This window comes from Rhinolophus sinicus, chromosome 14, assembly GCF_057876585.1.
Source record: "Rhinolophus sinicus isolate RSI-liver-muscle chromosome 14, RSI-T2T, whole genome shotgun sequence".
NCBI classification, from domain to species: Eukaryota; Metazoa; Chordata; class Mammalia; order Chiroptera; family Rhinolophidae; genus Rhinolophus; species Rhinolophus sinicus.
Window position 1 is genome coordinate 176,657,757 of NC_142514.1, and position 22,681 is coordinate 176,680,437.

At 36.2% G+C, this 22,681-nt stretch overlaps 1 protein-coding gene, 1 non-coding gene and 1 pseudogene across 2 annotated transcripts; 2 read left to right on the plus strand and 1 right to left on the minus strand.

The window, feature by feature from the left end:
* The first annotated feature begins 1,626 nt into the window (after positions 1 to 1,626).
* Positions 1,627 to 1,756, plus strand: LOC141572575 (small nucleolar RNA SNORA18). The gene has a single exon (XR_012497899.1). It is a non-coding gene; the product is annotated as a small nucleolar RNA SNORA18 (small nucleolar RNA).
* Positions 1,757 to 5,759: 4,003 nt separating this feature from the next.
* Positions 5,760 to 6,722, minus strand: LOC148755952 (olfactory receptor 4S2-like). The gene has a single exon (XM_088789901.1). It carries the CDS (start codon positions 6,705 to 6,707, stop codon positions 5,760 to 5,762), a length of 948 nt encoding a protein of 315 aa, XP_088646027.1. The 5' UTR covers positions 6,708 to 6,722.
* A 10,761-nt stretch (positions 6,723 to 17,483) lies between these two features.
* On the plus strand, positions 17,484 to 18,419 carry LOC148755953 (olfactory receptor 4P4-like; annotated as a pseudogene).
* Positions 18,420 to 22,681: the final 4,262 nt, after the last annotated feature.

Sequence of the window (22,681 nt, forward strand, 5' to 3'; positions counted from 1 at the left end):
CATACCAATTAGAATAACTTATCTATAATATTGAGTTATGATTATGGCATAGGTGGCCCAAATTAAGGTAGATATATTTATGTGGGCTAGAAATAAAAGTACAATAGTTGATGGTAGGGAATTTAAAAATAATAACTAATTCAACAAAAATATTATAAGCCAGATAATTTTTAAGCTTTGAAACAGAGTTACATAACAGCTATGAATTATTTTAGTGAGTTTTGAAACAATCCAGAATGGAGAGTAACTTGAGAGAGACTGAGATATTTGGATGAATAATATATTAATGAAATTGAGCTGGATACTACCTTTTGTCACCATCTGTCAATACCACAGTCTCTAATTACATTATCACTAAGAAAGTTTCTGATTTTGATTTGTTTACTTATTTGTACACAAAGTCTATATATATATATATATATATATATATATATATATATATATATATGTATACACACATATTTGGCACTTCTATTTCTTTTTTTAATTAAAGTTTATTGGGGTGATAATGGTTAGTAAAGTTACATATGTTTCAGGTGTACACTTCTGTAATACATCATCTATATGTGTTCACCACCCATAGTCAGTTCCCCTTCCATCACCACATATTTGATCCCCTTTACCCTCATCTACCACCCCCTCCCCCCTTATGCTCTGATGTCAATTTTATTTCTATTTATAAATTACTAAATTATATTAAGATGACTAGATTTAATTCAATTTATTTTACAAGGAACTTTAGAATTTCTTTAGCCTGAGAAACGGTAATCTATGTCTCTGTGTAGGAATGGAAACCTGTGAATTCCACAGTGAACTTTAGTGACATATACACATCACTCTTTTTTTCCAATCCTGTAAATTTCAAGTTTAATCCATATCAAACAGTTTATCATTGATCATGGATGCTACAGTTTGAATCTGCCCTTGCAAGGTTTGCACAGTAGTAGAATCCAGCGGGCAAAGTTTTATTTGAAGTTTTCTTCTCTTTCAATAGAAGAAAATATGAAAAGCAGTGCCTACTGGATCCAATATAGGTGCCTCCGCAGATGCACTCTATCTAATATGTCTTATGGACATGTTTTAAAATAGAGATCCCATGGCTAATGTGGCCACATCTCCTTCAGACAGAGATTATGATCTTATTCTGGTCCCGAATTTTATAATAAAGATGATAGAGCTGCACAGATGACTGAAGGTGCAAACACACCAGGATTGTTTTTGTTGAAGTCAATGTTCTGATAGGGAAAGAGTAAGACTCTGAGATCTAAAATAGACCCATTTGTGTGGGGAAGAGTGAGAACCATGAAGTCACACATCTTGCATTCTCATGGTTCCTCTCCCTTGGAAGAGAGGAAAGAACAGTCCTCCTTAGCCTAGACACCATGCCATCCCCTCCTTTGAAGAAGTTGTCATGCAATGATATTTGTTCTCCTCATGAGCTTTCTTTTAATCCTTATCACTTCCAAACACGTAACCAGGGCAAGTCGCAGGAAAGTTCAATCTTGTTCTAGGAAGAAATGATACACATGAAGGAATTGCAGGACATGCCTACTGTGGACAAATGTGAGCCAGGGGAGCATTTGACCATGAAAATGGATCTTGAAGGTGTGGCAAAATATGTCTGGAGTTGAGGTCTGTCCCGATAGGGCTTTTTCTGCAGACTCAAATCATTGGAAATGCCTCATTGAGAAACTCTGTTGATGGCTTTACTCACAGAACTATTTGTTAAATCTGTGGAATGAACTACAAGGCAGAGCTACTAAAAGTATGAAAGACCTAGGAGTCAATTTTTTATCTTGGGTATAGGCACTATGTTAAAAATCTGTACTGTTCTTGGGTATGGTAGCTTAGGAGTGAATATGATTTTGAATTTAATTCATAAATAAAAGCTCCTAATATAAATTGTGTGAAGAAATTAGATCCCAAATTTTCTAGTTGGGGATTTTTTAAAGTATGTAAATCAGTGTGTCCATATTCCAGTGAAGATTAAAAAAACACCAACTAAAAGAATTGAGAACTGACCGACATGACAACTGTCATGTCATAGCAATATGACATGCATTTATTTATTTTATTGTCTGTTTTTCTAGCATACATCTTCAGAAAGATATTACTTTAGAAACCTATTTATTACAAGTGTTCTTAGATACTTGTCTACATGCATCACAGTATGGTATACTTCCATTCACTGATCAGCCAGCTTAATAATGCCATGGAGAAGACCACTGAAAAATCCATGGCCTATACAATAAGCATTTAATTCCTGTGCATGCGTCTTTGGGTAAGCTGGGCTTCAGCTGGTCTAGGTTGGGCTTGACTGAGCTTCATTTCAGACCTAACAGTGGGTTCCGATGTACTTCATGTAGCTCTGATTTTTCTCATATAAAGTAGAAGGTGGTATCTTAGTCTTTGCTGACACTGCAATTTTGTATTCTATACTTGTGATGTTTCACTGTACCATTGACTATTATGGAAGTTCAGTGTTGTATGTCTCTCTCTACCTTGTGGTACACTTAACTTGTGGATTTTTTATACTAAAAATGTAGAATAAAGACTATTTTGAAGATCTCAATGAAATGGTGAGGTTGCATTATACCTCAAACAACACAAAACAAAGCCAAAACAAAACATAGCTTGTCACCATGTGAATACTGGATATATCAGAATATGGTCAAAATGAGTCATTGCCACTCGGGTACTATAAAAGTGGGAAAAGAAGGGAGACTTGGACATGTGATAAATGTTTTAATCTCCTGCATATGTTTAAATGAGAAAAAGGAAGACCTATGGAGGCAGGTGACAACTATCTTTACATATTTAATTGAGCAGTGCATGGAAACATGTTCAACACGTTTTATGCTACACCAGGGGACAGAAGTACAACCATTAGAAAATACAGAGAGACATATTTTTATTTTTTCCACTATGAAGTAAACTAATTTATTCATCCAGAAAATGAGAAGGGTTGCCATTTATTTTCATCAGTGAAGGCTCTAAGACAGGGGTGTCCAAACTGTGGCCCACGGGCCAACCGCGGTCTGCAATCCGTTTTTAATTGGCCTGCAGCAAATTCCAAAAATATATTTAGTTTACTTAAATAAACAAGGTGAGGCAATACGTACTTTACCTCGAGTGAGTGGCCCAGCTGTTTGTGTATTTTACCGCATATGGCCCTTCGTAAAAAACGTTGGAAAAAGTTTGGACACCCCTGCTCTAAGCAAAGTCACATCTTCCATCTTTTTTTTTTTTTTTTGGTAATTAAAGTTAATTGGGGTGACAATGGTTACTAAAAGTACATACAGTATTTCCCCAAAAGTAAGACCTAACCAGAAAATAACCCCTAGCATCATTTTTCAGGATGACGTCCCCTGAACAAAAAGCCCTAAAGCGTCTTTTGGAGCAAAAATTAATATAAGACCCGGTCTTAGTTTCAGGGAAACACGGTAGGTTTCAGGTGTACAGTTGTGTAATACATCATCTACATATCACATTGTGTCAGAGGGTAAGTGGGGGGTGGGGTGGTAGGTGAGGTTAAATGGGATCAAATATATGGTGATGGAAGAAGAACTGCCCCTGGGTGGTGAACACATCTTCCATCTTGTAACAAGGTTTTAAAACTACAAAGCTGGCAGCCAATGTTGTGATCATGCATCTGTGAATTAAAATGATGTTGTTAACCAGACTTCGCTGCACTGAAACTGGGAAGAGTCTCACTTCTGATGATTCTTGGTCATCTTTTTACAAAGAAACAAGAGGTTCTCTGAGTTCCTGTGACTGGGATAGAGTCTGAGGAACTTTTGTGAATCAGAATAAGTTTATAAAGTCACTGGTGGAAACTTGGATACTTTTTCATATCTTCCGCTTGGTCTTTGAGAGTCATGAACCTGTCAGCTTCTACCTTCTTAGGGACTTCTGACCTCTAATATCACTAAAATTCCTGGATAGTCAAGACTTCAGTGCAAAGACATAAAGGAGAGTATTGTGGAGAAAAAGATTATCAAGTGGATTACATTTATTTGTTTCCCAGTTTTCTAAATTCAGTTCAAGTTTAGCTCCCTTTGTGTTGGTTAGCAGAACAGATGGGGGTATATATCCAAAGGTAGGGCTTTGGTATTTTATTGACTCATAGGCTTCTTGTGCTCTAAGAACATCAAGTGTTATTTAGTCCCAGTGTTTCCAAATTGAAGTTCCCACATGTGCCATTGGCTATAAAAATTACCAGAGGACCTTGCTACAAAGACAGATGTTATATACCCCTTATCCCTGGTTTGCTAGATTGGAAACTCTTCAAATACAAACTCTTAGAATATATTATCTGTTCAAAAATCTCTCAAGATCATTCCAATGACCAGCCAAGTTTGAGAAGCACTGATGTCATTATTTTAAAATTGAGCAAATGCAGGCCCATGGAGACCCAATGAGTATAGGTCCAAGCTGGGCCAATGAACGTATTTGTATGGTTCCAGGGCAAGGATTTCTTAATTATAACTTCTAATCCAGATGTCTTGCTGTCTTTTGATCTTTCCTTTCTTTAATTTTGTGACTTTATCAACAACAGAGATAATGTTTAAAGCACTATGTACAGTTCTTAACATAAAGTTCACACACTCACACACACACTCACAATAACTTGGCAGTAACTTGAATAATCAGATTTGTGGAAAAGACAGTGGGATAATTGCAGAGAGGTACTCAGTGCCATGTTCATTTGCTATAGAAAAATAAAGCTCAGATCATATGAAATGAAGGAGTATCACCAGGGCAAACATCAGTTCACACTAGAAAGGCATGTTTGTTTGTTCAGAATGAGTCTTTCTGGAATGCACAGCTGGCAATCAGGTTAGGTTAGTCAAGGAAGTGGTGACAAATGGCTCCCTGTATTCAGCAGAGCTGCTTGATTCAAACTTTGGAGAAAATATGGTTCCCAACCATGCATTTTAGCAAATTCTATTCACTCTGTTGATTGAGTCCCAGTCACCTATTCACCACAGATGGGTTTATTTTCATTCAATTTCTTTAGTTTTTCCTGTTAATTGCTTTACATTAATAGGGATAGCAGGCTACAAACTATAATATTAGCGTTAGCAGAAGCATATTAATGGGATGTTACCATTAAAAGGGAGAAATTGGAGGCAATTTTTTTCAATTTCCTTATTGTTTGGGTCAAAAAAAATGAGTCCTAGAGAAAGGAAAAGCTTTTTTTCCCCAAGACCAGAGGATGAGAACAAGTGCTTTGTTTTTTAAGCCTTTGTTTTGTCTCTTTCACATTCTGCACACACTTCCCCTTCCATTGTAACTTAACTGGGTTTAATTTTCACTCTGTTTTGGAGGACTTTTATCAAAATGCTTTAGTTCTGATCGCTGTTATTCTTTTGTTCATACAACATATACACAGCGAGTACGTGATATCTACCAGTCACAGTTCTAAACACTAGAATACAGCCTTAAGCACTTCACAGGACTCTCATTCTTGGAAGGAAATGGCAAAAAGGCAAAAATAGGGAGGAGAAAATAATGGTGCTGACTATGATCATGCTGAGCTTCTGAGATTAATAAGATTTTTCTGCCCTAGATATTTCAGAACATGATCTCATTCTGAAATATTAGAACAAATAAACTAATGATGGTGATGAAAAACAATACCTTGCTCCTGTAGAATGTGTTATTCTCCCATTTGTTCCTCCCATGAAACCTGTGAAGTTGTTGGTATTGTCTTCATTGCACAGATGAGAACATTTGAGATTATGCAGTTTAAATTGTTACTTCCTATTATTTATCACTAGCTTCTCAGAGAAAACCTTCCTGACCCACAGTTTCTTCATTGCAGTCTTTACTTCTGCATTTCTCATTGTATAAATCAGGGGATTTAACATGGGGGTGATAATGGTATAAAATACAGCCACCATCTTGTCTTCTGAAAAGGTAGTGTCAGGGCGCATGTACATGAAAGTACAGGGACCAAAAAAGATGATGACCACAGCGATGTGGGAGCCACAGGTGGAGAGAGCTTTGCGCCTGCCGTCTGGTGACTGTTTTCTCAGGGTCACTAGGATGACAGTATAGGAGATTAGCAAGATAACAAAGCTCCCCAGAGCGATGGTACCACTGTTGGCTGTCACCACAACACCAACAACATATGTATCTGTGCAGGCAAGTTTCAGCACAGGGTGGACATCACAGAAGTAGTGATCGATCTCATTGGGTCCACAAAAGGGTAGTTGGACAACCAAAGCGACCTGGATAATGGAGTGTAAGAACCCACCTACCCAGGTCCCCAGCAGCATTTTATTGCATTTGTTCCGGTCCATGATGGTCATATAGTGTAGAGGTCTACAGATAGCCACATAACGATCATAGGCCATTACAGTAAGGATGAAAATCTCAGTGCAGCCAAAGAAATGCACCCCAAAGAGTTGCAACATGCACCCCTCGTAGGAGATTGTTTTGCTTTTGGCTAACAGGTCAACAATCATCTTAGGAGCTGTGACTGAAGAGTAACAAATGTCCACAAAAGACAGGTAGTTGAGAAAGAAATACATAGGAGACTTGAAAAGGTTGCCCGTGTACACGGTCAGCATGATGAGCAGGTTTCCCAGGAGAATGACTGTGTAGAAGAAAGAGAACACCACGAAACACACTTCTTCAACCTCTAGGTTCTCAGAAAGACCCCAGAAAACAAATTCTGTTACATTGTTTATGTTTTCCATGGAATTTGTCTAGCGGGCCAAGTTCTCAAGACAATTAAATTATCTGAAAGGAAAACATAACAAAGACCAACATTTATTTCTAACTCAAAACACATGGATAATCACAGTAGCTGAAAATAGAAAAAACAAGTACTTACTGTTGGTTGGCATGCACTCTTTTTTTTTTTTTTTAATTTTATTTTATTAAATTTATTGGGGTGACAATTGTTAGTAAAATTACATAGATTTCAGGTGTACAATTCTGTATTACATCATCTATAAATCCCATTGTGTGTTCATCACCCAGAGTCAGTTCTCCTTCCATCACCATATATTCGATCCCCCTTACCCTCATCTCCCACCCCCCACCACCCGCCCCCCTTAATGAGAAACAGAAACTCATAGACACAGACAATAGTTTAGTGGTTGCCAGAGGGTAAGGGGGCATACACTCTTAAAGCAATTGAAGTGCACATATTCTGACCATCTTAAGTCAATATGATAGCTCATTCATTCACTTCCAATGAGGGGACAAAGTCCAGAGAGATAAAGTATAATCCTCTTAGTCATATATCTAATCAAGAGTCTTACCTCCCTCACTTTTTAGTAAGGTTTCTTTATCTGTTTCTAAAAATTTACTTAGTTCTTATTTTGTATAAGGCACTGAGACTAATTTTGAAACAACTGTGTTTGGGGATATTGTAACATTAATATATTTGGAAAAGTTCCTTTTTACTTTTGGCACAGAAAAACATCTACTCACATTTTCCCTCCTAAATATTGCCAAGAGTATTCAAATAGTTGGACCTGGGTGAACTCTGCAGGTTCTTCTTCTGAAACTCTGATCTTTGTGTACATGAATTTATGGTCCCCTAGCTGATAGGAAGTTCTTATAGTCAAGAGGTGGTGCGCTGTAGTAGAAAGAGGGCCAACATTATATGAACCGGGTTCTGAGATAATGGTGCTACAACTCCAGATACGTCATTTAGCTTCATGGGGCTTCTGTTCTCCCATTTGTGAAATGAGGAGGTTTTAACTTCACTGTCATCTATCATTTTAACAATTATTTCTACCATGAAATTAAGTAGATTCTGTTGGCCTGGAATAGCCTTAAAACCCTGGTAAGAAGGCAGAGATAAGACAAAGCCATAAAAAAAACCTCTGGGGACACATTGAAACCTGATTGATTTGAAAGGAGGGGAAGTGAAGTTGCTGGTAATTTCTCCATCTTCAAACTCAGCGTTTGAGGATTCCCCAGGAAATACTTTGCTTTTGTATTCTAGACATTTGTCTGATAACTTAAAAAAAAGAAAAAGACTTCAGGTGTACTAACAATTGTCACCCCAATAAATTTAATAAAAAAAAAAACAAACAAAAAAACCGCACAATTTTTAGAGCTTTTCTATTTTCACTAAAGAAGTACTCCTACCTCAAAATAGTCTGAAAGTCTCAAAATATCAAGAGAAGGCACAGGTATTTCTCAAAAAAATAAAAACCCTAAAATTAATTCCACTTTGGTGATATATACTTATAAGCAAAGATTTTTCTTTTCAGATATAAAAAATAATCAACATTTAAAAGGATTAGGTTTATTTTTTAAACAATAAAATCATTTAACTTGCCCAAATGAAGTGGAATGGCAAAAAGTTAAAAATACAATTAAAAAAAGAAAAAAGAAAAAGACAGACAAAAAGGAAGGATTCTACCCTTCATCTCACTGTTTCTTCATGCATCATTTTAAATCTTTCAAGTTTTATGCTAGTTTAAATTAGGTCTACATCTTAGGATGAATTAAACATTTCTGGAAGAGGTCATCATTGAAAGATACCTTAAATGGGTTTAGGAAGAGAAAAATGTTTAATTTAAATGGTTGAATCTTCAGTGGTGAAATTTCAGGCACTCTAGTGAGGTCACTATGTGTGGAAAGGGGTATGTGAAATAGTTTTGATTAAAAGGGTGTACAAGTTATCCATCAAACCAAGTCACAGATGTAAACGATTCTTTTAGTTATAAGTTCGAATAAGATTACACAGTGTCTAGGTATTAATTAGGAATTTTGTCCAGCTGAGACCACATTCCTTCAAGCTCTGGCAAGTTCTGTGCTTGTAACACCTACTGAACTCTGTGCTCTCAGCTCTCCTTTTGCAGCAATATTGTGCCTGGCACGTCTAGCTTTGGGAAACTGTGGGGCTGTGTTTCCTCAGGTCCATATAATAGAGTTGACAGAAAGTCATTATAGGTGTACCGTCTCTTATACAGTACAAAGTAGTGATAATAATAATAGTGATAAGTGCAATAATAACAATTCAAATGCAGACTCAAGCACATCCCCCTGCTTTTACACGCTCATTCTCCTTTGGTTTTTCCTTCTGAATTTAAAAAAAAGAAGAAAAAAAAGACTTTTCCAGCGAGAACCCCTCAATTTAAGAGAGTTCAAATCATAGCAGTTTTTGACAACTGTGAATTGTGTTGCTTGGTTTTCATCAAGAAGAAACTAGTATTTAAACACAAGCCTGGGAACTGTGCCTCCGTTGTCCACACCATAAGCTTCTAGAAGAATTTTTCCTTCTCCTTGAATCAAGACCCATCTCAAAGAATTCCTTCCTCCACTTTCTGAGCATTTCAAACATGATAGTGTCTCAAGTTCCTTTGAAAGTATTCCTATTTCTTATTCACAGTCATGCTACGCTATCTCAGACATGTCTAGATACACTTTGTTATCTTATCATCCTAATAATTTTATTCTCCCCTTATTTCTGAGAACAGGGTCTTGCAATTACATTACAGGTTTTCAAAATGCAACATTTTGATTGAATTCCCCTTTTTACACACTTTTTCTATTAGTTTTAGAAGAAAAAAATAAGCTCACCAGTCTTGTAAAGGGATTGGGTTTTGCTTTATTTTCCTCTCTCCTGACATAATTTGAGTACCGCTGTCCAAAATAAAGTAAGAATGATGCTCTGAGAATAATTACTACTAGAGAACTGCCGATCCTAAAAATTCAAAGGCGGGTACAAATCAAGTCTTCATTATTCAGGTTCTGTCTCTCACCTACTGAGTTTGCCATTTCACAGTATCTTTGGCAACAAATGGTCTTTTCTCTATTTCTTATAACGTCTCTTCAAAGAGAATGATGCAAAATGTTAATGACCTTGGGGATAGCCTTTCCACTAGTTTCCCTCCTTAAGCAGAACCACATCAGGGAACTAACAATGAGTTTTAATTTCCAGATGCCCTTTCAATTTGTTAAAAAATATTTAAAATTTTTCTTCATTTGCTATATTGGAAACAGAATGAATTCTTACATTTAGGACCATAACACTAATCCAAAGCATTTTGGTAAACAGAATTGTTTTATGATTGCTATTTTGTTCATTGAATTAATATGCTTAAACATACATAAAATTATAAGATATTTAGTATAATATATTAAAATATCTCTTTTTGGGGTATTACTCTCTTGAATTTTAATCGTCCTACTCTTTTGAAAGTTCCATTTTATTGGAAAATAGTGGATTCAATAATGCTCTTGGAGTTCCCTGCTTTTCTTTAATTGAATCTCTGCTGATTTCTGGAGACATAGGTGGCAAGTTCACTTCCAGCCGATACCTGGGGTGAAGAGTGGTGTAGGCTTTTATTCTTTTACTGTCTGTTTGTTAACCTTTAAGGTTGACTCTTGACCACCAATATTCTTTCTTATTCATTTCCTATTCCTACTGTGCCCTTTCTCTTCATTCTTGCTGTTCTTTCTTTTTCCTTCCTACCTACCTTCATATTATCTCCTTCTTCCTTTTTCATACAATATCCGAATGCCATACTCTTACTTGTTGAAACTGTTAGAGGGAACATATGAGCTGCCTACCACATGGTAGTAAGCACAGCTGATTTCTTGATCTCACTGGACTTTTTAAGAGAAACTATGTATTTCTTTTCCAAACAATCTGTAAATAGCTAAGAAGAGGGGAAACTGTATCCATCTATTCCCCTGTCTATCCCACTGGCCAAAGTTCACCTCCCAGTGGGCCATTTTCTCTGCAGTTTCTGGCCATGTCACTGGATCCTTCCTGTAGTTACAGGAAGGAGACGACAGAGTCCAAATTAGTATCAGGGCATTCATAGCAGGAGGCCAGCTTGAAGGGAAAGCCATTGGACATATCTAGGTTACAGTCATGTCACACAGTACCTGCCACCTCAGCAACAAGAGAGAATCTCTGGGGGAAGGATTCCAGAAGTGCCCACATGGGTGTGAGCCAAGGTCCTATCAAGCCAGGCCCCTGCTTGACCTAAAGATGGAGAATAGTTCCCATGTCTTCATCTGTGTTCTCTTTGTATCATGGTGAAGTGCAGGCCATTGCTAGGGCAGGTCTGGCTATAAGCAAGGCAAGTACAGAAACCTGGGTGACATGTAATGAAGTCCAGTCTAGTTCACAACTTATATGTATTTGTATTTTCTTTTTAAAATTAAATATATTGGGGTGACATTGGTTAATAAAATTATATAGGTTTCAAGTGTACAATTGTAGAATATATCATCTATATATTGTATTTTGTGTTCACTACCCCAAGTTAATTCTCTTTCCATCACCATATATTTGAACCCCTTTTCCCTCTTCCACCAAACCCCTCGCCCCTCACCCCTTACCCTCGGTAACCACTAAACTGTTGTCTGTGTCTATGAGGTTTTGTTTGTTTGTTTGTCCTGTTCATTTGTTGCTTTCAGTTTTAATCCCGCATATGAATGAAATCATAGCATTCTCAACCTTTTCTGTCTGACTTATTTCATTTAGCATGATAATCTCAAGATTGTATTTTCTAATGATATGGGGTCTTATTGGAGAATGAAATACATTACCTTTTTCCATGAAAGGAAAGGAGATCAGAGGTACAAGTGAACTTCTTCAAGGCAGTGGCGGGGTGGCCGGTTATCTCAGTTGGTTAAAGCATGGTGCTAATAACACCAAGGTTGCCAGTTTGATCCTCCTGTATGGGCCATTGTGAACTGCGCCCTCCTTAAAAAAAAAAAGAAAAAGGCAGCGGCCATTTCTAGTTTCCTGAGAAGTCTTACAGTAGGTTAGAAAAGCAAGCTGTGTTTCCTACTGTGGCAGCTGTTCTCAGAGCGATAACTGACACTCATCAACTTGCTCCTCCAGTCAGCTGGGCTTGATCTCCCTCAGTTGCTCTCAGTTGCATAACTTCTCAGGCGACACTCACCTCCACCTCAAAGGGATTTGACTCTTCCTTGCTTTGCCCTTGTCAGTGAATCCTACTGAAGACTAGCAGTTTCTACCATCACATAATAAATGATTTGGAGTAGCACCCTTACGTACAATATGTTATTTCCCATCATGTGTTGTGTCTCTTTCCTAGTGGTAAGAGATGTGAATAGAAAACTTTTTGTCACTGCTGTTCAGGAAGTCTCTGCATCCCCTAGACATAGAACTCCTAAGAACTCCACCCTGTGACAGTCTCCTGAAATTCCACAGTTTATCTTCCACTGTCTGCCTTGTGTGAACTGAGTGGTTATATAAATTACCTATTGCTGTGTACTGACAAACAGCACTAAGCCAAAAATTAGTGGCTTATAACCACAAAATTTAATTCAAATGTGAGTAGTTTGGAATCACAAAACCAAAACTATGGGGCTGGCTTAAAAATAGACACATAACTCAATGGAGCAGAATGAAGGGCCTAGAAATAAAACCTGAAACATATGGTCAACTAATAGTTGACAAAGGATTCAGGACTATTTAATGGGGGAAAGAAAGATGCTGGATAAACATGTGCAGAAGAATAAAATGGACCCTTATTTTACACCACTCACAAAAATTAACTCAGAATGTATTTATGACTTAAATGTAAGAAGTTCCTAGTAGTAAAAGGGAAAAACTCCTTGGCATCAGTCTTAGCAATAAGTTTTTGGACATGACATCAAAGGCACAAGCAACAAAAGCAAAAATCAACAAATAGGGCTATATGAAACCAAAGGCTTTGGCACAACAAAAGACAATTAACAGAATGAAAAGTCAACTTATTGAATGAGAGAGTATTTGCAAACCATCTACTTGATAAGGGGTTAATATCCAAAATATATAAAGAACTCAGCATCAAAAAGCAAATAACCTAATTCAAAATAGACTAAGATACTGAACAGACATTTTTCTAAAGACATTCAAATGACCAACAAAGGTACATGAAAGGTGCTCGAAATCACTAATCATTAGGGAAATACAAATCAAAACTGTAATGAGATAATACCTCAGGCCTGTAAGCATGACTGTCATCAAAAAGACAAGAGATAAGAAGTGTTGGAGACTGAAAGTACAAGATCAAAGTGCCAGCAAGGCTGGTTTCTAGTGAGGCCTCTCTCTTTGGCTTATAGGTGGCCACCCTGTCACTGTGTACTCACATGGTCTTTTTTATGGTGGGCGGAAGAGAAGGAAGGGAAGAGAGAGAGAGAGAGAGAGAGAGAGAGAGAGAGAGAGAGAATGCTGAAATGGAAATACCATTGTAATCTGCCCATGAATCAAGAAATAGAACACTGCCATCACCTACAAAATCAAAGATATGTCCCTTCATGTCCTCACTCCTTCCCTTCCCCTAGAATGAGTTATCCTCCTGACCGTTATTGGTAATATCAGCCGTTCTGGTACCTTAGGCTAAGTATATATCTATCTCATTTGTTACAGAGTTTCCTCATGGGTAAAATAAGTACCATGTGTCCATCCCGTCGGATCCTTGTGAAGATTAAGTGAGAACACTTCATATACGATCCATAGCAAAAAATATGCATTTGTTAGGATTTATTTTGCTCACACAGCACATGGAAGGCAGCTCAATCTTTGGATTTGGTTGTGGCAAGAGAAAAGGAAGAAAGAAAGACGTACAGAAATGCTATAAGGCCTTGGAGGAATTAAAACATGATAAACTGCAACTTTTCCATTTCAAATAATTTTTTGAAAATTTTTCTAAATCCGTGCAAAATACTATTAAACATTATCACGTTAGTACTTTTTGTGAAATCTACCTAATACTTGTAAATAGACTAAAACTCTTTTAAATTCTCTCAGAGAATGCAATAAAGACATTTTAGGAGAAGAGATGAAGGCCACTGGCTACCGTAAGGAGTAGGTCTCTTCTTTACTCCTCAGTCAGTTTATAGGGGTCATAGAAAGGATAAGGTCTTTAAAGCAAAAGCATCTCAAATTTGTCTTCATCACAAAATTCTCTGAGTAAAAGTTCAGGGGAATTCAGTCATTGGGGCCCAGGAGGAGTGTCTAATGACTGAAATTCCTAAATCACAAGCAAAAGTAATTGAGGCTTGCATACTATGTGTAATCTAGGTTTTATCCTACCAGCATGCATTTCTGATAACTTGGATTTAAAAGAAATCCAGTTGGTGAGCTTATGATTTGGGAAGGTTATTCCAAACAAACAGACTGAGTTTACACATTTTTGTTTGAGTATGACCCATTATATTTTTAGACTTAGAGAGTTTGGCTAAATTAGTTATCTCTTTGTCGTTTGCATATCAAAATTAGAATGGCTGAAATGGTTCAAAGGCAATAACTTTAGAGGTTATCTGGTTTTCCATGAAATAATTAGGTAACTGTGAAAAAGTGGGATTTTTAACATAAATTTATTGTGTTGCTTTGACTCTACATAGACTCAGAAAACTCTGCTTTCACCTTCTGGTTTGCTAAATTCCAGTTAGGTGTTCTACATATACTTTATCAGAAAAGCCTCAACTAATTTTCACCTCTCTAAAGTATTATTATTATTAATTAAATACCATACTCATTTGCATAGCATTTTATTTTTTTAAATATCTTCATACATTTTTAAATTTGAAATTTATAACTGTGATTTACTTAGGAGAGAAATTATTTCTCTATATTTTAGATAAAGTGTTAAAAGATATAAAGTTAGGAGTTCACAGTTAAAATTGATGACTGAGTCAAGAATAGAAAGTAGAGATCTTCTCACACTCTAAAATTGAGAAGCTAGAAACGTAGGTGGTAGTTCATACATGGTGAACCACAGGTGTATGGGGAAGCTGAAATGAAAAAGAGGAGATTGAACAGAAGGAAAATAAAGCATTATCTGTGGTCTCAAGAATGGAGAAAATTGGAGATTCAAACATATATTTAGTAAAATTGTTTGGTTAGAAGATCTAACCACATGTAATTCTCAGGAAAATTAATTTTGTGTCAAATGAAGACAGAATGATTGGCTTTGCCTGAGTATTCTAACAATCTTAGCTTCTTCAGTGGCTTAATTTAATGTATGAATCAAAATTCTTTTGTTTCATTTTGGAGGAGGAGGAAGGGAAAACAACTCAGGTGGGTGTTATTTCCATGTACATGATTAAAATAATGGTTTTGTTTATGCCCATTCAAATGAACAAGCAATTACTTTAAGAGTAAATTCTAACACCAGTATTTTAAATATTTTTAAAATAGTCTATTTATTTATAAGTAAGGACATAGTTATATGGTATAATTGGAGGTATAAAACCTGACATTTCAGTGGCTTCTCTAGAAGCTAATACTAAATCTTAAAATTGCACCATAGAGATAAATTTCATTTGTTTTAAAGCTCTTTTGCAATGGAATGTTTTATTTGGAAGGTGACACAATTAATCTGTAAAAGAGAGTAATAAGGAGAGAATTTAAAAATCAACTGATGAGATAATATTGCTACAAGATTAGGACAGAGATATATCACAAATTTTAAGAAAGTGTGATGAGTATTACTGATAGAACTTGGGGTCAAAATTTATAGTAAAGAGAATTGGATCATGTGGTTACCAGTTTTGCATTATTTTTTTCATCAGGACTGAGACTCAAGCTAAATTAGTAGAAACTATGGTCAATCCCTACTGAATTGCCTTCATTTTAACACATCACGTCCTATTGGTTTAATATAATTAATAAATAAATTCATATTACCCTTATTATTCTATATATTTTCTGTGTACTTTTAATTAAAATACCTCTATTTAAAACTAGAAGGTTTGACAAATAGATCTCAAAGTTTCCTTCTTGTTCAAAATAATTTTATGATTTTAAGATTGCATTCTCTGGGGTGGCCAGTTAGCTCAGTTGGTTAGAGCGTGGTGCTGATAACACCGAAGTTGCTGGTTGTTTCCCTGCATGGGCCACTGTGAGCTGCGCCCTCCTTAAAGAAAATAAAAATAAAATAAAATTGCATTTTCTATATGGGAGTCATATTTAGTGGACTTTTATTGACAACTTTAGATTACTGATTTGGTAACACTGACATTAAGAGAAAATCAGCAATGAATACTTCTGTGGTTAAAAATCAATGCCATTTATTGATTTGTTTGAATTTCATGACCCTTTTGTGACAAAGCCCTGGAAGGTTTCCTCATTTCACAAATGAGATAACTTGAATTCAAAGAAATAAAGTTATTGCTACCCTGATTCACATACTGGTATAATAAGTATAGAACTTGGGTCTATACCCAGTTTGTCTTCACAAAAACCTTTTCCTACATACTTCTTATAAACTTTTTCTATGAATTATGCAGTGTCAAGATTCTTTATGGGTTTGGAAAAGGGCATAAATTGGTCAAATATAGAAAAGAAATTCATACTCTGATTCAAACCGCTAAGAAAAAATTGACTTGCAGAATATGATACACTGAGTCAAGAGCAAAAGCAAAACCTTTAAGGTATAACTGCCATCTGCTCCTTAACTATTGCTTTATTCTGTGGCTCATTTAAGTATATGATTTTTATTGACATCCCTATAGAAATGTTATACTTCTATTATAAAATATCAGCATTGTACTGTCACAAATCACTAAGAAACGAGTAAACAAGCAATCAAAAAATTATTCAGACCAATTGCTGGGACCTCTTGCAGAAAGTTTTAACTTTCCACTATGTAAATATTGATGTATCATATTATAAATCTTTAAATATTTTCTATATCATTGTAAAATTATTTTGAGATAGTATGAATTCCACTAGTGACAACTGTTAAGTTTTACATTCACTTCTATATCATTGAACAAAAACTTTTTATGACTTACACTCGTGTCTTTAACAAATCTGAGTTTGAAAGGATCCAGACTAATGTCCTTTCCAAGACTTAGTTGTATATTCCTTTAGAATTGGAAAATATTTGGCAGCTTACAATAATTTAAAAATATGTTTTTTAATTAAAATTTATTGGGGTGACAATGGTTAGTAAAATTAGGTAGGTTTCTAAATGTCATATTATGTGTTCAACACTCAGAATCAGTTCTCCTTCCATCACCACACGGTTGGTCCTGTTTACCTTCATCTACCACCCCCCTCTCCCCTTACCCTCCGGTAACCACTAAACTATTGTGTATGTCTGTGAGTTTTTGTTTCTTTATTTGTTTGTCTTGTTGCTTTGTTGCTTTCAGTTTTATATCGCACATATCAGTGAAATCATATGGTTCTCGACATTTTCTGTTTGACTTATTTCACTTAGCATAACAATCTCAAGATCCATCCATGCTGTCGCAAATGGCACTGTTTCATCTTTTGATTGATTGAGTGCATTCATTTTTATTAATGTCGAGATTGAATATAATGTCCTGAAAGACCAACATAGAAATCATCGTGAGACTATGTAGAAAAAAAGAATTATTAAAATTGAATATTAATTTGGGAAATTATGTCCTTTAAACATAACTTCACGATGTTAGTATTATCATCAATATTCTTTATGAACATTTCTGACATTGACATATGCATTATGTCTTTTCAGAGAACTATTAATGCATTTTTACTGCCCTGGACCATGGAAAATAGGAGTAATGTCACTGTGTTTATTCTCTTGGGACTGTCTCAAAACAAGGACATTGCATCCTTTGTTTTGTGTTATTTTTACTTTGCTACATTGCTATTTGGATGGGAAATTTGCTCATAATGATTTCTATCACATGCAGTCTGCTAATTGACCAACCCATGTATTTCTTCCTTAATTACCTTTCACTCGCCGACCTTTGCTACACATCAACAGTGATGCCCAAACTAATGACTGATTTACTGGAAAAAAGGAAGACCATTTCCTACAATAACTGCATGACACAGCTTTTCATCCTTCACTTCCTTGTGGCATAGAGATCTTTATCCTCACGGGGATGGCCTATGATCGCTATGTGGCCATCTGCAGGCCCTTGCACTATGTTGTCATCATGAACAAGCAAAAGGGTAACACGATCATCATAGCTTGTTGTACTGGGGGATTTATACACTCTGCTGGTCTGTGTCTTCTCACCATCTTTTTACCATTCTGTGGTCCTATGAGGTAAATCATTACTTCTGCGATGTGTATCCTTTGCTGAAGTTGGCTTGCACCGACACATACAGAATTGGTATCTTGGTAACTGTTAATTCAGGTCTGATTGCTCTGGTGATTTTTGTGATTTTGATGGTGTCTTATTTTATGATATTTTACACCATCAGGGCTTACCCTGCAGAGAGCCGTACCAAAGCTCTTTCCACTTGCAGTTCTCACCTCACAGTTGTGGTCCTGTTTTTTGTGCCTGTCTTCTTTATTTATATTAGACCAGCCACAACTTTTCCAGAAGATAAAGTGTTTGCTCTTTTCTACACCATCATTGCTCCCTTGTTCAACCCTCTCATCTACACTCTCAGAAACATGGAGATGAAGAATGCTTTGAGGAAAGTATGGTGCCAGAAACCATTTTTGATTGGAAGGCAAATCAACTGAAAGTCACTTTCCCTCCTCATTACATACCCTATTCAAATGGCATTTGCTTGACTTAAGTTTACTCAACCAGGAACTTTGCTATAATAAAAATAATCATAGACAGTGGTGTCAGTTCATTAATATTATAATTTACTTTAACACACTTTCTTTTTTGATCTGTGTTTCTTATTTACAGCTTCCTCTAATAATTTGAGACATCATTTCCTTGTTCAAGTTCTGTTATACTTTTTGATATTTTCCCTTTAGATTTTACATATAAGTTTCTAACTAGAGTTCATCTTTTAATCTACCTGTTGTCCGGTTCCATGAATAAGTCTCCAAATGTACATAAGCTACACTCATATTGATCCTCCTAGACCTAGAGGGTCCATATAACCTTGTCATCCTCTCTGTGTTCTCATCAAAAAGGAGTATCAGAAATTTAAAATCGTGTTTTTCACACAATTCCTGACTATCTACATTCATCACAGTAATTTAAAAAGCAAAAGTTGTCTCTGTGGAGTCTAAACAATAAAAATATGTAATAAATAATGTTTATGAAAATTGGAAGTTTTTCTATTGATTTTAATAAAATCATGTTAAAATCAGAAATTTTATACAAAATTTTAGAAAAATTTGCCAGAAAAAGTCCTCTTTCTGTAGTAACAAAGTGGTAGTATTGATAATAAATGGGGTAGCCATATAATTTATTGTCCAAACTGAGCTGCACTTGAGTATAAAAGAGGGGGTCTACTTATAATTATATAGAAATAATAGACATTAAATGGGATTGTATCAGAAGAGTAAGCTGTCTGGCTACTTTGAAATGTCTGAGAACTATGGCGTTGTAGAATCTTCACTTACTAGTACTTGGAGCCAGTGGGATGGTAAAAATAAATGTAAATCCTTGTACTGAAATCACTTGATCTAGAGTGTGCTTAACTGGTGTGAGGTGATAGCTCATTGTAGTTTTTATTTGCCTTTCTCAGATTAGTGATGAAATCACTAACTTATTCTTTAATTTTAACTTTGCCGAATCTCTTTGTTGATGAGTTTGATTAAGTTTATCGTCAAATCTATTAATGTGATCAATATGTTCTTTTTCAATTCTGTGATATTTTATGCCTTATATGATATGTTACATCTATACATGCATACATATACATATATGTATATATGACACTTACATGTTTGTCATATAAATAGATAAATGGCTTTTCGCCATTTAGTTTGTTTTGCTTGTGTATTTTGCTTTCAGGGAGATTTGCTTTTTTGGAAAGGCTATTATTTTTATACTTATTTCTCTCCTTATTATTAATCTCCCTCTTTTTTGTGCACTTATTGTAAATGAATTGAAATAAACTGTTAGTACTCTTTAATCCCCAAAATGTGGGATTGTGTAAGTGACCAATAGCCCACACTTCTATACATTACTTCTAGCTCAATATTAATGAAAAGGAAAACGAAGATAAAAATTAAAGGTGAGTTGATGCTTGAATGTGGTCAAATAATTTACTATCTTTGAACATTTGTTCCCTTATCTCTGAAAGAAAAGGCTGTGGAATGAAAGAAAATTCAAGGTATATTCAAACTATGACCAAAACATTTTGTTTTCCATTTGTCTCTCTGTTACTCTCTTTAAAACATTTAATACGCTGAGATGTCAGTGTCTTGATTTAAATTATGGTATCACACTGCCATCTAGTGGAAATCCTTTTTGTTTTACTTGTAAAGGAAAGACAAATTCAGACTCTGCTATGATTTTTGTGGAGGGATTTTATACTGCACCACATGAAAAAAACTTACTAATTAGTATGTACTTTGGTTGAGAATAAGACCACAAATAGATGAGCGCCTAAGTTGCAATACTGAGGAAAATTCTTCCATGGGTGTGTGTGTGTGTGTGTGTGTGTGTGTGTGTGTGTGTGTGTGGTGCGAAACTTCTGAGCTTCTGAAAGCCCCAGCTGCCTCTGCTACCTGCTGCTGACCCCTGGGAGTGTCTCCGCTGTAGTAATTGCCCTGCCCTAGGCAGGCAGAAAGGGTACAGGCTGGGGATGGAGGAGTCTTCTCTCTCCCAGCCCAGCAGTGTCAACTCTTCCCAGCCTCTTCCCTGGGTCACAGCAGCTGCAAACTGGGTCCTCCCAGATCCTGAGTGCTCCTGCTCCTCTATAATCTGACACTACTCCTCAGTTCATGGACCAGTTTGAGTCTCTGGAAGGGTGGGGGTAAGATTGGGAGAATGGGGGGAGGGACCCTGGTATGGCGTTTACTTCTTTTGTCCAGACCTAGGGCCCAGCTGAAGGTCTCAGCTGAGGTTACTGCCTCAAACACTGGATATGCTGCTCTCTTGGCAGGACAGATCAGCTGTGGGATGGAGGGAAAGAGCCCACCTCCTGGCTCTTGTGGTCTCTGGTCTCTCCTGGGAACCCCTGTGTCTCTGCAGCTGCAGATGTAGGCCTTGTCTCCACTCGGCTCCCTTCTCTCTTCTCCTGCTTGCCCAGTTTGCCCACCTTCAAGGAATCCTCCTAGGAGTCTCTTAGCTGTTCTCTGTGATGAGCAGAGAGTCCTTTGATGGGTTATAGATGTTCAGTTTGTGGTAAGTTCAGGAGGAGAACTCAAGAAGACCACCTCACTGCTGCCATTCCTATGATGTCACTTCCTTCCAGTCTGGAGGTGGCTTCTTCTGCAAGTTCTTAGTTGAAAGGCTTCAGTTCAGCTTGATTTTAGGTGATTCTCAATAATGGATGTTTTGTATTTGTAGATCAGTTGTAATTTGGATGTGGTTGTGAGAGAAGTTAAACATAGTGTTTACCTACTGTACGATCTTGGTTGTCTCTCTCCAACATGTTTTAAAGCAGATTATTGTTTCTCCTACTGTGTTATAATTACATTGCAATAATCATATTATTATGAGCCAGCTTCCTGTATTACTACTCAAAGGACATCTGCCTGCTGATCTGCAAATAATTTTGGACATTGCACAATCAAGAAATACATTTCTGTTGCTTGGGTTCACAAACTATATGCCACAAATCAAATCTATGTTTTTATAAATAAAATTTTATTGGAACAGAGCCATGTTCATTGATATATGTATTGCCCGTGGCTGCATTCATGCTACAACATGCAGAACTGAATAGTTGGGATTGAGACTATATGGCCCACAGAGCCTAAAATATTTGCTATATGGCTCCTTACAGTAAAAGTTTACTGACACCTGTACTATTAAATCAAGTAACTGAGATGGAAATGTTTATATATTAAGATATGGCCGCTTCTTAAATAATAGATACTATTTTTCAATTTCAGTTATAAATGCAAGCATTGGCTAGCACTGTGCTCACATTTGGAAGATTAATGCAAACTATTATTTGAAGAAAATCAATAGTTTTCATAGAAAACAAAGCTCACAATACAATGACAAATTTTAAAAAGGATAATAAACTATTATCCTTTAATAGTTACTGTTACTATCTGTCTGTGTCTATGAGTTTTTGTTTATTTGTTTGTCTTTCCTTTGTTGCTTTCAATTTTATATGCCACCTATCAGTGAAATCATATGGTATTCGGCTTTTTCTGTCTGACTTATTTTATTTAGCATAATAATCTCGAGATCCATCTATATTGTCGTAAATGGCACTATTTCATCTTTTCTTGTGGCAGAATAGTATTCCATTGTGTATGTACATATATATATATATATATATATATATATATATATATATATTTCTTTAAATATATATATAAATATATATATATATTTCTTTATCCACATCTTCCTTATCCAGTTATCTATCGAAAGGCACTTTGGTTGTTCCCATGTCTTGGCCACTGTAAATAAAGCTGCAATGAACATCGGAGCACATATATCTTTACAGACAAATATTTTCAGATTTTCTGGGTAGATACCCAGGAGAGGGATTGCTGGGTCATATGGTGATTCTAGTCTGAACATTTTGAGGACCCTCCACACTGCCTTCCATAGCAGCTGCACCAATCTGCATTCCCACCAACAGTGTATGAGGGTTCCTTTTTCTCCACAGCCTCTCCAACACTTGTTACTATTTGCCTTGTTGATGATAGCCATTCTAACTGGGATGAGGTGATATCTCATTGTGGTTTTGATTTGCATTTCTCTAATGATTAGTGATGTTGAGCATCTTTTCATATGGCCATCTTTATGTACTTTTGGTCATCTTTATGTACTTTTTGGAGAAATGTTTATTCTCCAAAAATGGAGAAATGCCCCTTTTTTAATTGCATTGTTTGTTGTTGTTTTTTTG